This window comes from Acomys russatus, chromosome 7 (genome assembly GCF_903995435.1).
Source record: "Acomys russatus chromosome 7, mAcoRus1.1, whole genome shotgun sequence".
Lineage (NCBI taxonomy): Eukaryota > Metazoa > Chordata > Mammalia > Rodentia > Muridae > Acomys > Acomys russatus.
Genome location: NC_067143.1, coordinates 10,853,418 through 10,871,620, shown reverse-complemented (window position 1 = coordinate 10,871,620; position 18,203 = coordinate 10,853,418). Strand labels below are relative to the sequence as shown.

At 39.5% G+C, this 18,203-nt stretch overlaps 1 protein-coding gene across 3 annotated transcripts in view; it reads right to left on the bottom strand.

Moving 5' to 3' along the window:
• Window positions 1-18,203, bottom strand: part of Gas2 (growth arrest specific 2) — a 130,807-nt gene that overhangs the window by 37,889 nt on the left and 74,715 nt on the right. For all 3 annotated transcript variants that reach the window (XM_051148620.1, XM_051148621.1, XM_051148622.1), the window contains one exon: window positions 13,636-13,743. In XM_051148620.1, coding sequence (XP_051004577.1) covers window positions 13,636-13,743 — 108 coding nt within the window. The remainder of the gene's footprint in view (window positions 1-13,635; window positions 13,744-18,203) is intronic.

The window sequence follows — 18,203 nt, the reverse complement described above, 5'->3', positions numbered from 1 at the left end:
GCATTTGACAGCCATCCCACTACATGGGGCTTGGAGCGCAGTGCTCTCCCAGGAGTGTGGACTCGAACGTTATGTACATAACACTTACTTGAAATAGTAAACACTCTTTACCTATAGAAAAGATTAAAAACTTTCCCCTTTATAGGAAAGACTTATTTTCAACAAAGCATGTAAAGCACTTGGAAAACTCCTAGCACAATTGGGACTAATGAAATTTCTGTTGTCTTTTCTACGAAGTTTCTCTACTTATTTCCTTGGAAATCATTTCCAGACAGAAGTGAGCACAGACCCAGAAGTTACTCTTTATTAGGAAGGGCCTTGAAATACATTTGTTTTAACTGTGGTTAGCAAGTTCTAAACAACTTGCGTTTCAATACACTTCTGAGTTTAAAAATAATTTAAAAACTTTGTTACAACTCATAGTGTCTTTCCTAGACTCATCAACCAAGAGGACACTCTAGGAAAAACAAGAGATGGGGATCAAGTCTATGGTTGAATATACTTGGGAAATGATACCCAGGACATTCTAGATAATCAAAGAATGCATAGTGAATGCTCCAAGAAACTCAACGCAATGAAACCAACATCATTTAGTGCTAAGCAGTTAATATAAAAGGTAATCTGCCAGGGTTTAGCCTCCAGTTACATCACTCATTAGCTATTTATAAAGGTTTGAAAAATTGAGACATGGTTACATTTTATTTCCAGGAACTTTAGTGTCCCTAGATGCCCCAGACTGTCCCTTTTACTCACAATCCTCCTGCTTCAGTCTCACCAAACCTCAGGCATGTGTCACCATCATCAGATCCTGTAACTATGCAAGTCACTCTAGTCCTATATCTAAGCTTCCTCAACTTTAAAACAGGAATGGCAACAAGATGCCTCCCAGTGCAGTGAGAAATTAAAGTAAGATGGGCCAAATGTTCACAAGTGGTTAATAGAGTCAACTATCAATATTTAGAGTCATTTACTAGGCTGGCTAAATTTTGTACTGTCAATCTCTATAGATGTCTTGACCATTTTTCAGAATGGCTATGATTTAGAATATACCTTAAACAGCCCAAATGCACTATGTTAGTTAAAGTGATGAGCTGTTGTTAATTTTTAAAACTTTCATATATGTGCTTATGTTATCTCAAAGCACATGATGTCCTGTTCCCACATAACACTAGAGGAATGCTGTTAGGCATAGAGATTTTGCCCCATGGGTATTGTACTGGCTCAGCCTGAGAGTTTGTAACCATTTCACACACCTGTACAGATTGTTCACATCAAGCTATTATCTTGGTGTATTTCCATGTTGCTAAATTTTATAGGGAGGGGACACCAAGTAGCTAAAGCTTTAGTGATCAAAGAGATTGAGGATACAGCTCCCTGGTGGGCATTGCAGAGGCAAAACACAGTCCTCAGGGAGGAAATTAATATTTGAAATTTTCCTAGGGATAATTATCAACAAAGTAAGATTTCAAAACAGAGAGGAGGAATTCAAATATACTGAGATAAGAGTTGTACCCAAGTTCCACCAGCTCTAAGACTCTGGTTGAACACAGTGTGCAGTTTGAATCCAGAACTCCTGGCTGAGATTGGTGGACATTTCAGGCCCTGAGTCAATAACTGACCACAGCACACACTTTGGGCCAAAAGCCCCTAGCTGAGCTTGGTGCGTAGTCCCAGCCCAAAAATTCTGGCTGGACCCTGTGTGCATTTTTGGGCCCAGACTCCCTAGCTGAGCTCGGCAGACGGTTCAGGCCCTGAGAATCTAGCTGGGTTCGGCCTGTGGTTTGGGCCCAGTGTTCCTTGCTGGACTTGGCAGGGGACACAAAAGGCTGTGGATACCTTGGCCTGACCCAACGCACATTCAGAGACCAAGAATGATTGCAGGACCCACAGCACAGGGGAGCTGAAGATAACTGGCTGTGAGAGACCAGAACAACAGGGCTAACCTCCTAACATCCACACCAGTGAAGCCAGCCAGGGAAATCTTGAGAAAACAAGTGAATCTATCATCAGACTCCCTCCATCCAACTCTGGAAGCTACCCAACAAAAACAAAGATGGCAAGATGTCTAAAGGACAGCGAAAAAGCATACACAAAAAAACCTAAAACAACATGGCGTCTCCAGTTTCCAGCTTATCCCAAAGAAACAACCCAGAGAACTCAAATACAACGGAAAATACAGAAAGAAAATGACCTCAAATCCTTAGTAATGAGGATGGTAATGGAGGAAACAAATAAAATTTGTAATCAAATGCAGGAAGACGCAGCCAAACAGGTGAGAGACATAAAAGAAGCACATAGAGTGGAACTGGAAAAATTGCAGGAAAATGCAAACAACCAGATGAAATAAATAAATAAAATGGTTCAAGCTCTGAAGACCTATAAAGAGGCAATGGAAGAAACTCAGGAATATACAAAATATCAGATGAAAGAAATCAAAAAGTCAGTTCAAGATCTGAAAATGAAAATGGATTCAATGATAAACACACAGACAGAAGAAAAACGAGAATGTGAAACCTCAGAGAAGAAGGTGAGCAACACAGAGATGAGCTTTTCTAACAGAATCCAAGAGATGGAAGAACGAATTTCAGGTCTAGAAGATACAATCACAGATCTTGAAGCAACCATTAAAGAAAATGCCCAAATCTGGAAAACTCCTGACACCAAACATCCAAGAGGTTAAGGACACCATGAAAAGAAGAAATTTGAGGATAATAGGCATTGAAGAAAGAGATGATATCAGACTCCAAGGCCCAGAAACTATTCTCAACAAAATCATAGGCAAAAATTTCCTTAATCTAAAGAAAGAGATGCCTATAAACATACAAGAGGCCTACAGAACACCAAATAGAATTGACCAGAAGAGAAAAACTTCCCGTCACATAATAATCAAAACACAAAACATACAGAACAAAGAAAAAATATTAAAAGCTGCAAGGGAAAAGGGCCAAATAACATTTAATGGCAAACCTATCAGAATTACACCCGACTTCTCAGCAGAGACCATAAAAGCCAGAAGGGCCTGGACAGAGATCCTGCAAACCCTAAGAGACCACAGATGCCAGGCCAGACTACTTTACCTAGAAAAACTATCAATAACGATTGATGGAGAAAACAAAATATTCCACGACAAAAACAAATTCAAACAGTACCTATCCACCCAGCTTTACAGAAGGTACTAGAAGGAAAACTCCATCCCAAAGGGTCAAGCTACAACCCAAACTACTCAGGAAATAGATAACTATCCCATGGCAAAAACACAACTACACAAACGCTCGACTGGAAACAACATCAAAATTAAGACTCTTAACAGGCACTGGTCATTAATATCTCTCAACATCAATGGTCTCAATTCTCCAATAAAAAGACACAGACTAACTGAATGGGTGCATAAACAAGATCCAACATTCTTCTGCATTCAAGAAACACATCTCACCCATAATGATAGGCATTACCTCAGGGTAAAAGGTTGGAAATAAATATTTCAAGCAAATGGTCACAAGAAGCAAGCAGGCGTAGCCATTTTAGTATCGAACGAAATAGACTTTCAACCAAAATTAATCAAAAGGGATGAGGAAAGACACTTCTTACTCATCAAGGGTAAAGTCAATCAAGATGACATCACAATTCTGAACATCTATGCTCCCAATACAAGGGCACCCACATTTGTAAAAGATCTGCTAAAAAAGCTTAAACCACACATAGATCCCCACACAATAATAGTGGGAGACTTCAACACCCCACTCACACTGAAGGATAAGTCATTGAAGCAGAAACTAAGCTGAGAAATAACATCATTAATCAATGCCATGGGTCAAATGGATCTAACAGATATCTATAGAACCTTTCACCCAAACAAGAAAGAATATACCTTCTTCTCTGCAACCCATGGAACCTTCTCCAAAATTGATCACATCGTAGGTCACAAAGCAAGCCTCAATCGATACAAGAGGATTGAAATAATACCTTGTATCCTATCAGATCACCATGCTCTTAGGCTGCAATTCAACAACAACAGAAATAACAAAAAGCCTACACGTACGTGGAAACTAAACAACTCTCAGCTAAATGACACCTGGGTCAGGGAAGAAATAAAGAAGGAAATAAGAAGTTTCTGAAATTCAATGAAAATGAAGGAACAACATACCCAAATTTGTGGGATACATTGAAAGCAGTGCTAAGAGGAAAATTCATAGCACTAAGTGCCTTTAAAAAGAAATTGGAAACATCGCACATAAGCATCTTAAAGACACAACTGGAAGCCCTAGAAAAAAAAGAAGCAGAAACACCCAAGAGGAGTAGACGTCTGGAAATAATCAAACTCAGGGCTGAAATTAACAAATTAGAAACTAAGAAAACAGTCCAAAGAATCAACAAAACCAAGAGCTGGTTCTTTGAGAAAAATCAACAAGATAGACAGACCGTTAGCCAAACTAACTAAAGGCAGAAAGACAGTATTGAAATCAACAAAATCAGAAATGAAAATGGAGACATAACAACAGACACTGAAGAAATACAAAGAATCATAAGATCCTACTTTGAAGGCATATATGCCACAAAATTTGAAAATCTAAGGGAAATGGATGATTTTCTTGATCAATTTCACTTGCCAAAGTTGAGTGAAGAACAGATAAACTAGCTAAATAGTCTTATTTCCCCTACAGAAATAGAAGCAATCATTGATAGTCTACCAACCAAAAAAAAAAAAAAAAAAAAAAAAGCCCAGGGCCAGATGGTTTCAGTGCAGAATTCTACCAGACCTTCAACAGTGAGCTAATACCGATACTCTTCAAGATATTCCAAAAGATAGAAATGGATGGAAAATTACCAAATTCATTCTATGAGGTCATCGTCTCATTGATACCTAAACCTCACAAAGACTCAATAAAGAAAGAGAATTTCAGACCAATTTCTCTTATGAACATAGATGCAAAAATACTAAATAAAATACTTGCAAAACGAATACAAGAACACATCAAAGATATCATTCATCATGACCAAGTAGGCTTCATTCCAGGCATGCAGGGATGGTTTAATATACAGAAAATCCATCAATGTAATCCACCATATAAACAAACTGAAAATAAAAAACCACCTGATCATCTCTTTAGATGCAGAGAAAGCATTTGATAAAATCCAACACCCATTCATGATTAAAGTTTTAGAGAGATCGGGGATACAAGGCACTTTCCTCAACATAATAAACGCTATATACAGCAAGCCAATAGCCAAAATCAAAGTAAATGGTGAGATACTCAAGGAAATCCTCTAAATCGGGAACAAGGCAAGGCTACCCACTCTCCCCATATCTCTTCAATATAGTACTCGAAGTTCTAGCCAGAGCAATAAGACAACAAAAGGAGATCAAGGGTATCCAAATGGGAAAGGAGGAAGTCAAATTATCTCTATTTACAGATGATATGATAGTGTACATTAGTGACCCTCAAAATTCCACCAGAGAACTCCTAAAGCTGATAAACACCTTCAGCAAATTAGCTGGATACAAAGTTAACTCAAAAAAGTCTGTAGCCTTCCATACACAAATGACAAGTTTGCAGAGGAAGAAATTAGGAAAACCATACACTTCACATTAGCCACAAGCAATATAAAATATCTAGGAGTCACTCTAACTAAGCAAGTGAAGGACTTGTTTGAAAAGAATTTCAAAACTTAGAAGAAAGAGATTGAAGATGACTTGAGAAGATGGAATGATCTTCCTTGCTCATGGATCGGGAGAATTAACATAGTAAAAATGGCCATCCTACCAAAAGCAATCTACAGATTCCATGCAACCCCTATCAAAATACCTACACAATTTTTTAAAGACATTGAAAGTTCAATTCTGAACTTCATATGGAAAAAGAAAAAACCCAGAATAGCTAAAACAATCTTGTACAATAAAAGGTGCTCCGGAGGAATCTCCATCCCTGATCTCAAACTACTATAAAGCAATAGTAATTAAAACAGCCTGGTACTGGCACAGCAACAGGCTGGTTGATCAGTGGAATCGAATCAAAGACCCAGATATGAATCCACACACATATGGTCACTTGATTTTTGACAAAGAAGCCAAATCCATTCAATGGAAAAAGGATAGCATCTTCAACAAATGGTGCTGGTCTAACTGGAGGTCTATGTGTAAAAAAATGCAACTGGACCCATATTTGTCACCTTGCACAAAACTCAAACCCAAGTGGATTAAAGATCTCAACATAAAACCAGAGACACTAAGTCACTTAGAGGAAAAAGTGGGGAAGAGCCTGGAACATATTGGCACAGGAAACAACTTCCTGAACAGAACACCGATGGCCCAGGCCTTAATGTCAACCATTAATAAATGGGACCTCATGAGGCTGAGAAGCTTCTGTAAGGCAAGAGACACTGTCAAGAGAACAAAGTGATAGCCTACAGACTGGGAAAAGATCTTCACCAACCCTACATCTGACAAAGGTCTAATATCCAAAATATATAAAGAACTCAAGAAATTAAACATCACCAAATCAAATAACCCAATTGAGAAATGGGGCTTGGAACTAAACAGAGAATTCTCAACAGAGGAATATCAAATGGCTGAGAAACACTTAAAGAATTGCTCAACCTCCTTAGTCATCAGGGAAATGCAAATCAAAACAACTCTGAGATTCCATCTTATACCCATCAGAATGGCTAAGATCAAAAATTCAAGGGACACCACATGCTGGTGAGGATGTGGAGAGAGAGGAAACACTCCTTCATTGCTGGTGGGAATGCAAACTAGTACAGCCACTTTGGAAATCTATCTGGTGCTATCTCAGAAAAATGGGAATAGGGCTTCCTCAAGACCCAGCTATTCCACTCCTTGGAATATACCCAGAAGATGCTCCAGCACACAACAAGAAAATTTGCTCAACCATGTTCATAGCAGCCTTATTCATAATAGCCAGAACATGGAAACAGCCTAAGTGTCCCTCAGTAGAAGAATGGATAAGAAACTGTGGTACATATACACTATGGAATACTACTCAGCTATTAAAAACAAGGAATTCCTGAAATTTGTGGATAAATGGATTGAGCTAGAAATGATCATAATGAGTGAGTTAACCCAGAAGCAGAAAGACTCACTTATATCTGCATACTAGCCCAAGGGACATGTCCCACGAAAGCCTTCACTTACCAGCAAACTGGGACAGAGGGGAGGGCATCCTATTGGGACTCTAAATGAGAGAAGCATGGGAGAATAGCAAAGTAGAAGGATCCAGAGGGTCCTAGAAACCTACAAGTAGAACATTATGCTAGGCAGATTTGGGCCCAGGGGTCCCGCTCAAACTAAGGCACCAGCCAAGGACAATACAGGCGGTAAACTTTAAGCCCCTACCCAGATCTAGCCAATGGTCAGAACATTCTCCACAGTTGAGTAGAGAGTGGGATATAATTTCCTCACGTACTCCGGTGCCTCACATTTGACCATGTCCCCTGGAGGGGGAGACCTGGTGGCACTCAGTGGAAGGACAGCAGGTTGCCAAGAAGAGACTTGATACCCTATGAGCATATACAGGGGGAGGTAATCCCCCTCAGGAACAGTCATAGGGGAGGGGAAGAATGGGAAAATGGGGGGCGGGGGGAGAATGGGAGGATACAAGGGATGGGATAAACATTGAGATGTAACAAGAATAAATTAATTAAAAAAATTTTTTAAAAAAGAGCTGTATCCAAGTGTGAGAGTCTGTATTCTCTGTCAACAAGAGTAGATTTGGAACCACCAAGGGGACACATACCTGGGCATGTCTGTGAGAGAATCCCCACAAAGGTAAGACCCAGCTGGAATGTGGGTAATGTCAGGGGTCCCATCCCTGGCCAGCCCATGCCACAATGGGCCATATTCTCTTAATCTCTGAACCATAATTAATCCTTCCACTAAGTTGTTTTCTGCCAGGCATCAGCAATGAAAAAAGTAACAACCATACTGAGAGAAAAATATGTAAGAAGTTTGAAAAAAACTACATAATCTTTCCTGGCCTAAATAATAGCAACATATACAATACAGTCCCTTGCCCTCCTCCAGAAGAGAGAAACTCAGAAAAAAAGTAGGTCCATTAAAATGAACAGTCAGCTAGTTAAATGACAATGTCAAAGGACCTTTAATTATTTTTAAATTCATAATTTCACCAGTTTGATGACTTCTATTAGGTTATATTTTATTCTTCACCAGAAAAAAATAAAAAAGAATTTTGCTAATACCTCTATGTTTTCAGGTAGTAAAAACTACTTTCAATTATTACCATTCTATTGACATTTTCTTATTTCTACACAAACTATTCTGCATGACTGAAAAAGGTGTTCTTTAGTTAACTGTGTACAATAACTGTACGCAGATGTTTTTAAAGTATATAGGTGTCTTTTAAAATATCATTTTTTTGGAGGCTGGAGTCATGGCCCAGCAATTAAGAGCACTGGCTGCTCTTCCAGAGGACCCACGTTAAATTTCCAGCATCTCTATGGCTGTTTGACTCTAGCCTTAGAGTTTCTGTTTCACTCTGGGAGGGTGCAAGCATCTGCGTTCTATTGGGTTCACAGAAGGTGATGCCGCTCACCTGTGACTTGTAATGTGACGGTAAGACAGCACACTAGTCATCTGCCTGGGATCCTGACGTCCCTTCCCAGAAGCTCACACAGACTTGCGTTATAGATGAATACTCAACATGAGAGGCCCCATTAGACAGCAGAGGATGGGAGGGAGAAAAGAACAGGCAGAGATCCAGGCAGCAGTAAGAAGCCTTTGCTTTGTATTGCAGTGAAGCATTGTCCGGCTGGCTGCAAATATTAACATCTCTTTTACCGCAGAAACTGTTAAAGAGATTTTTGTCTTCACCCCAAAATTCCCAAAATAGATGGAAGATTTATGTTGGGCAACATTAAGTTTCTACCTTCAGAATATATGCCAAGCTGCTTTAAGTAGGAAAAAACCCCACAAAAATTGTTTTTAAAAATATTTCTGTGTGTACAACATGTTTGTGTGCATGACCACAGATGCGCGCGCACACACACACACACACACACACACACACACACACACACACACACACACACACACACACACACACACCACAGTGAACACAGGTCACACAGAACAACTGCAGTGACCTGTCCTTGCCTTCCTCCTTCTTAGACACAGATTTTCGTCCACATCTTGCTGCTGGCTAAGCAGGCTACCTAGCCAGCAAACCTCTAGGGATTCTTCTGTCTCCTCTTGCTGAGGTTATGGACAAATGATACCAGGTGCAGTTTTAGCTGTGTCCCAATGAACCCAGGTCCCCATGCTTGTGTGACAAGTGCTTTACTCAGTAAACCAACTCCCCAGACCCACTCACCAAAACAATCCCACAGTTTTCTTCACACAAGATACAAGGAAAACTTTGGCTTGAGTAATTATTGTATATCAGCTAGAGATTTCTTTTTTAATTTAGGAGTCTAGATACCACAGAGGTTGGTTCCCTGTACTTAAAGGTCTCATTGTATTTGGGTAAAGACTAATTCAGTCCATCTAGACACAAGCACATATGAACATATGTCTACATAAGCATCCAGTGGCTCATCTTCAAATATGTCTTCAGTGTATGCTGTCCTCTAGAAATTCACAGATAGTACATATACTTAGCAAAGAAGCTGCAAAACATATCTTCCTGGCTCTTTCTCTGAATGCCACACATGGTTTGACATTATTATTTTTCCTTCATTGTACAAAGAGAAGTTATGTTCATACCCATATCCAGTCACAGAATGATAGCAGTGAAAAGCCATGAAGGCAGATACAGGCGTAGCACTTGCTAAGGGCTAACTCTTTGTGACCCGGTGTTTCTATCACTGTGTTATCTTCAGGACTGAAGTCCCATGTTTTAAATTACCTTAAATGACTCTGCATTGTTCTCTGAATTCAGCAGGTTCATTAAGTCCTTAGGAAAGCAAGGCTACTCTCAGGATGGATGGATAATAGAGGATGAAGTCTGAGAGAGCACGTTTCATTGTATGTTTTATATAGTAGTATTCATGAATGTCTCAAGCAAGACAAAGACGCAGTCAATAGCCCCAAGAGATGTGATAAAATTTAAGTTTAAGTTTACATTTTAAAATATGTTGATAGAAAAAAATGCAGCTCAGTCCTTGGCAGTGGCCTTGCACCATTTGTATAGGAGGATTTTACTATCAGCACTTGTCCTTTAATCCAAGTGTTCATAAACATAATTCAAATATTATCTTCCACAGCCCTACGATCAACACTGTTGACTTTCTGAATAATAACTGCCATTCCTTCACGCGATCAGTCAGAGCACAGTGACAATCCACCAGAAAGGGCTAGCCAATCACAAATCTAAGCACTCGTCAAAGCACATTTATCAGCAGGCTATATTTAGTCTACTGATCCAACATGGGGAGAAAATAGAGAAATGTACAATAAGGATGCATATGGTGTACCTCAATTTCAGTTAATAAGTCTCTAGTAAGGACAAGAAGAAGTTGTCTCTGATTCCTATTACTCTATCTGGGTGGACAAAGACTCACAGGACAAATATATGTCTTCAAAAGCTTCTCTGTGCAGTGGGTGGCAGTCACTGCAGAGGCAATTGGCCCTGTGCAGAGAAGTAACATCTGTGGACTGCTTGACTGTAGTAGGTCCTAGATCACAACCCTGATCCCAAATCTCAGGAGGCATCATGGAAGAGGGTGTAGAAAGATTGGAAGACTGCTGTGCAATGGTGTCTGTTGGGCACCTCATGGCCACAGCACTCATGACCTCACAACATGCACTCAACTACAAGCACAAGGGAAGCCAGTCAAGAATCCAGCAGGGGTGAGGGAGGGGGCTGGGAGCTAGTGGAAGCTGATGCATACTTGGGGAGAGAGACTCAGTTATTGCCAGGTAAATGGCTCTTGGTAGGTTGACCATGCTCCACTGATAGCTCCACAGGCAACATAAATCTGACTCAATCAGTTATTAAAATCAAAACATAAAATTGGGAGGGAGGAACTGGGGATAGTTCAAAAAGAAAGTAGAGTGATTATGATGAAAATATAATATATAAATGAAATTCTTAAGAATAAAAAATATTATTAAAAATATCTGTCAGAAGGTAGAAGAAGACTCTCCAACATTATAGAAAGCCTTGGGTGACTGTTCAGGCAGCAAATTGTCTCTGTCATTTTTTTCATCGTGGACGCTGCTAACTTGCACTTCCAATTCACTCAAGTAACTAAGTTTTATTCCTTCTCAAGTCTATGATGGGGTTGAACACCAGATAGTTTAGTCTTACAATTAAGCTAAGCTGTTTAGGGGTTAAGATGGTTTTAAGTCTAGATAGATTTTTTAAGTTGATAGAGATGAGATATGATAGATATTGATTTACATTCAGAATTTTAGACTCACCAAGATAGGAAAGATGTTTTCTTCAAGTTTGCCAAATACAAACAGCCAAATCACTATGAATGTAACATTTATATAATTTCAGACTGTTTTGCGGTTATTCTTGCTGTATGTAATTTATTTTATTTATGTATATTAATATAAATGTATATGTAAAAAATAAATATAATAATAAAATAAATGTATAATACAAAAAATCTATGACGTTTTCATGACATGTAGCTTTGTGAACAAATAAATTTGTTTTACAGCTTAAGCAGTTCTACAGATTTCCTTAAATCTGTACTTTCTTTAAAAATCAACTTTCACATGAAAATTTCTATAAAAGAGTAAAACTATGTAAAAGTGCAAGAATTATAGTTAAATCTCACTAAAAACTGCTGTATGTATGTCCCAAAAGACTGATGCTACACCTTGATGGCAGTCAGTGAGTGACCTCAGTATAGCTCATGATTTTACAGGCTTGCCTGCGTATGTGATACTAAGTGAAAACACTATCGCTCAGGGACATGATGATTTCACTCACAATAAAAGCCTAATTCTCCTATAAACGATAGAATAAAATTAGCAGAAAGAAAACATTTCCTGAAAAGAAAATGGACCATCAAAAACAAGCCCCTAATAACTACTATAAACTCTTTACCCCTGTCATAAACATGGATATTGAAATCTTTGGCAAATGAACATGAAAATCAGACACAATAAAGTAAGCATACTGGATTCTTCTGTCTCTAGACCCTAGGTGATATCTGAGGAAACAGCGTCCATATTATTACATCTCTATTACAAAAATAAAAGGCTGTTTCATAAGGCCCCTTGCTTTGACTGTGGGCTCTGGGGGTCTCATATTCTCAACTGAGCAATTAGCTTGGTAAAATGTTAATGTATCCGCAGAGACTCTAATCCGTCATTATTTAATGTGGTGGTGTGAAAGCAGGCAGCAGAGCTTTAAAAATGTTTTCTTTACAACAAAGAGCAAGGCAATAATAGCAACCTGGGCGCCTGCCTCCCCTTGTGAGGCCCTGGGCCCAGGGCGATTCACAAGCCTCTAATGCTGCTCTGTTTTTATATCGCATGTCTGTCATTCCCAAGCAGAATAGCTATAATTATCTGGGTGTGTTTACATCAAGTAAACATTGAGCAGAAATTAGGTAAAAATGATTGATAGGGTTTCAGATCAAACTAAGGTAAACATTTATTTGTCCATGTTGCAGATTCTTAAGGAGGCCCATGGTGTTAATATGTTCTAGTTATAAGTTGAAACAAATAAAAATTTCCACTGACAAGTTTCCTATGGGTCATCTCCAGCCCATCTCAGAGGGCTCGGTGTCCCTCGCTCTTACCTGACGCTTCAGTTCTACAACACGACCAACAAGATGCCTTCAACATGCTCAAATGAGGAGCAAGTAGAGCCCAAAAGGACACAGAATAAAAGTACTTTTCTCAGACAAAGCTTTCTGGGGGTTGTACATAGTTATGTTTTCATTTTTAAAATAATTTTTGGCCTTAGGAAATATCATAACTTGCTTAGAGAAACTAAACTCTCTCGACTGTTACCAAGTCAGATTCTGAGTAAAAGGCTTCAAGGTCAGTCTCACAGAGTTCCTGTCAGCCCCTGAGGACACTGATGGTTTAAGTCAGGGCCATTCTGTCTTTTCTAACTCAGAAAACTAGGTGGGAACTGTCCATCACTGTTAAGCCAGGAAACGGTAGTGAGGGGATGTTTGTGGGGTTTTGGTGTTGGGGATCGAACCCAGGACCACAGAACGCAAAGCAAACCTCCTCGTAAGTGTGCTTTATCCCTGCTCTCTAGACAGAGTTTTCAATCTCATCACACTGGTCCCTAATCCAGACTTGTGCAAACCCCACACTGAAGCAATCTGCAAAGGTGCCTGGAAGCAACAGGATGATGATTTCCTTCCACGCTGTGATACATGGAAGGTCCTAGAAGGGCACATTTTCCACTCAATTCTACTGAAACGAAATGAATACAGGAGATGCAAATAAATGGCTTCCCTTTCCCATGGGAGCTGATACAGCTGTGTGTATAAGGACACGCTCTACTCACCCCACCTCCAGTACCACAAAAGTATGTCTACCACTCTGCACAGGTTCACACCCTGCAGCCTCAGTGACACCAAAGGGCGTCCCTCTCTGGTCAGAAGCCACGCTTCCCTTGACATTGTCTCTGACTCAGGTTCAGGGAATGCTCACGTACATGAGAAGGAGAAAAAGGACTTTACCCTGATGAAGAGGATCTTCTCACCAACTCGGTATCGACCTTGGGAGAGCCGTTCCACACAGAACTTGGTCGGGCACTTGCAGGGAGGATCTTCAGAGATTCTTTTCACCTGAAATAGAGCAGCACGTTCATTGCCTCCAATAAAGCTGCATGTGATTTTTCTCCAGGGCTTAATCATAGCTGAACTGTTGATTATTTAGATTTGCTCTATGTCAGAAGCAAGGCTCTGAGCATGCAGCTGATGATGACACTGAGGAGGAGGGAGGATGAGATCAGTTGGCATGGTAGCAGCCACAAGCTGGAGAGTCAGAAAGACAGTATGTGTGGGGACCATACAATAAAGGTGTAAAAAGGTAAAACAAAACAAGCATAGGCTAACCACACTGAAAGCTATGGCAAACGCATATGACACAGAATGTTTCTTCAATACAATCCCACTATACTAATCTACTTAATTTTGAAATAAATGAAGAACATTTTTTTAAAAAGGAAACTCTTTTTTTCTTGTTTGAAACTCTAAGGTTTTCCCCTGAAATTTTACCAACAGATTATTCAGACTCATTCACAGTTTACCCCATCTTAGGTATCATATAAAGTATTTGCTCTCACTTAAAATGAATAATTAAAACACGACTCTGATTAACATTCTTTTGGGGTTCTCATAGGTAGACATGAATACTATAAATACTATAAATCTTAAGAATAGCTCTAGAAAATGTATCTGTTTTTATAACCCGTAAATATAGAATGTTTTTCAATGAGAAAGTTTTTTTCAGACAATTCAGACTAACTTCAACATTTATATATTTCATATTTTCAACATTTATGTATTTCATATTTTCAACATCAAATACTTCCTTGTAATTTTCTTGAACTAATAAGCTGTTAGCCACCACCATCTTGTATAGATAAGATTAACTCAGTAGGTATGAAAGCTGTGGTACTTATAGTTGGCTATCAAGAAACACAGCCGTTATTTATTTACTTACTCATTTACTGTGTGTTTTTTGTTCATATGTATTTCAGTGTATAGTATTGCACACATATGTTCATGGAGTGTGTGTGTGTGCACGTATGTGCAGGAGGGCACTAGGTGATCTCTTCTTTCTCTCTGTCTCTGTCTGTCTGTCTGTCTCTCTCTCTCTCTCTCTCTCTCTCTCTCTCTCTCTCTCTCTCTCTCTCTCTCTGCCTAATTCCCTTGAGGCTGAGTCTCTCACTGAACCTGGAGCTATTCTAGTGACCAGCAAGCCCCAGAGATCCTCTTGTCTCTATTGCTCATAGCATTGAGGTTACAGGCATAGGTGTGACCAGATCTGGCTTGTATGAGGGCATTAGGACCTAAACTCAGGTCTTTATGCTTGACCAGTAAGCACTCTCAACCCTGAGCCACAACTCAAACATTATTTTTAATGATACAATGTCTGGAATTCACTCTTCTACCAAGCAAAAACCATTGAGAAAGTAATTTATGAACTTCCTTAATTTTGGTTATAAAGAGTTATACAATGTTTTTGCTAGAACATGGAAAGTTCCAGAAGTATGAAAGCTAAAGGCAGCAAAATGAAAGCCAGGAATAATGGAGGAATCCAAGAATAAAATATAAATATAAAGATATAAAAAATATAAAATATAAATATATAAATATAAATATATAAAATATAAATATAAATATAAAATATAAAAAATATAAAGATATAAAGCTAACACCCTAAGTGAGCAGAAAATAGTTTAACAAATGCTCTCTGGACACATCCATAATCATACTAATGATGGCGCGCGCGCATGTGTGTGTGTGTGTGTGTGAAGCAAAAATAGAAGAGAAAAGGCCAGACTAGGGGCAGTGGAAACACATTGTTGAGTTAACAGTGAATGATGACAGCCCTGCTTCTCACATTACTATGAGGTAATTCTGTCTGCCAGGTGCTCTGTTCTTGGCTAGGAATTGGGCCAGTTTGGGGATGAAATGAGATTTCAAGAGGGACCTGGTTACTCAAAATTATACTATCTCTCATCCCCAGACTGAGGAAGTAGATGAAAAAAAAAAAAAAAAAAAAAAAAAAGGAGACGGCAAGAGCCATTTCTTAGAACTTTATTCAACACCTCGTGAGAGCAAGCTCAACACAACAGAACTCCAAGAGGAGCCCCCGGGCTGACCTCGCCACCTATCATGGCTGAATCGCTCCACCAGGACATGGGGAATAAAGCAATCTGAATAGACACCACTGTGTTTCCTCTGTGAGATCTTGATTAAGGAAGGGGGGCTTTATTGTCCACATAAAAGGTCACCTATTTCCCTGCGGTTCCCTAAGAATCAGACAAGAAAATGTGAGCAAACAAAGGTGGCTCCAGTCCTGGCTCTTTCTGAAGTTGTTTGCTGGAACATGATCATCTTGGCACAGACTTCCCTTTCTTTTGCAGTCTTCTCTGTGTCTGTTTCCTTTGCTTCCTTCCTTTACTCTTCCATATCCTCATCTTTCTTTCCCTTTGGGTGTAGCATACAATAACTTTGTAGAAAATAACCCAGTGCTAATTTCACAGAGAAACGTAGAGAATCACCTTTCTCTATTCACCTTTTTTTCCCAGTACATCTATTGGGTTACGTCAAGTTCACTTCCAAATGGCTATGTGTACCTGGTATGCCTCAAAGTGGCTGTGATGGTAATTATTTCCTTTCTACCTTAGATACCTGGGGTCTGATTTAAAGCATTAATGAGGTTTAAATTACTTTTCTTTCTGCCCTACTGTCTCTGAGATAAAATACTTCAGTGAAAAACCATCAATTCAGTGAAAAACCATCAAAAACTTCAATTCAGTTTACAAGACTGAAGAATGAAGGAGACGGTAAGAAAGGCCAATGTTCCAGTATATTTGAGAAATTCCAGATCAACTAGATCTTTTGAGCAAGCTCAGTAAAGCCTGTGTGATATTGGCAAGCTTTCTTAATGCCAGGCAGAGAAAGCAATACTTCACATTTCCCATTCTAACCTAATCCTTCTCCACAGGCATTGTGCTGGGAGTGTTTCTTTTAAGCATTCCTTGAGAAATGATAGTCTTATGATTTACAAGATACAAGAGTTCTCACTGGTAAGAGGCAGTTGTGTCCACTTTGCACATTATGTGTCCACTAATGCACATTCCTCCATTAAACCAATAGTTATATTCTCCTAAGTGCCCACATAGCTTTGAGCTGGAAGAACAGACCTTTGAGTCACAGCTTGAGGGTTCTCCTGTCTTGGGTCTCTATATGACTGGTTGTTGTTGTTCTGAGTTAGAATATTCATAAAATAGCATCTAATCCTTATCGGAGTTATTCTACACCTTGGAGTTCTCTTGTATTTTTCACCTTCCCAAAGATGAAGAATGGCTAGCCATGAGACAGGCTGCTGAGGAAGTGGGAGCATCCTTGCTCCTTCTCCCTGGTTCTGATACACGGGTTCAAATGGCAGCACGTCTTTCATTACAATATGACAGCAGAGCACAAACACACGTCTCAGAAGAAATGATCGAATGCAGAGGACAACAAGGAGACTTCTCACACTGAGCTTCTCTAGCAGGGAGCTGGGTAGAGGTAGACTAATAAAGTACCATACTTGACTGTGGGAATTAGACTGCACCTTGAGAGCAACGCACATTTAGGCGTCATTCCCAACTGCTTCATTGCATACTTAAAAATACTCTAGGCAACAACAAGTAAACTGTAAAATGTATCTAGAGTGAGAAATGACAAGAAAAACTGCATGTGTAAGGTGAGGAAATGGCTCATGCTTGCCATGAAAATAATAAAAATCTTTATTTGGATCCTCAATAGCCATGTCAAAAAAAAAGCCAGCACATGTCTGTAACCCCAACACTGGGGGAATGGAAACAGGAGGATCCTTGTAGCTCTTTGGCCAGGTAGTTGGCCTAAAACAGTGAAATTCAGGTTTAGTAAGAGACCCTACATTAAAATAATAATAATGACGATGATGATGATGAGATAAAAAGAAGAATCAATGTGGGTCTCTGGCCTCTTTGTGCATAAATACACATGTGCACATACAATCTTTTATAGAGGTAACATAAAGTAAATATTAAAAAGACTAAAACATATGGAAATGTGCATTTAAAAGTATCAAGAAGTGTGTTGAGGAACTAACACCATGTACCTCAACATGAGAGAGGTGGAACAAAGGACAAAAGAGTTGGAAAACACACTGTGGTATCCATGGGGCAGGGCTTCAGGTAAATCCTAGAGAATCCTATTCATTCTACCTGACTCCAGCTTGCATTCTGTCAGAGCACAGTGGGTGTAAGGAACAGCTGCACAAAGGAACTTCAAGAATCTAGTGATGAAAGAAATCTATGGTAGTAATAGGCCTGGACCTCATAATAAGAGCTGTGTGGTTCTCCTGGCTGGGCAGTCAGGAAGTCAATGGAATACTGGCCAGACACTCCTCAGTCCTGACACCACAGTATAGGGGGAAATAATGTAAGTAGATGTCATAGCTCAGAGGGGAAAGAACAAGAGTATGTGTAGCAGCCCAGAGAGACACACTGGAAGAAGAAAGCCAAACTCGTGCTGAGACCGAA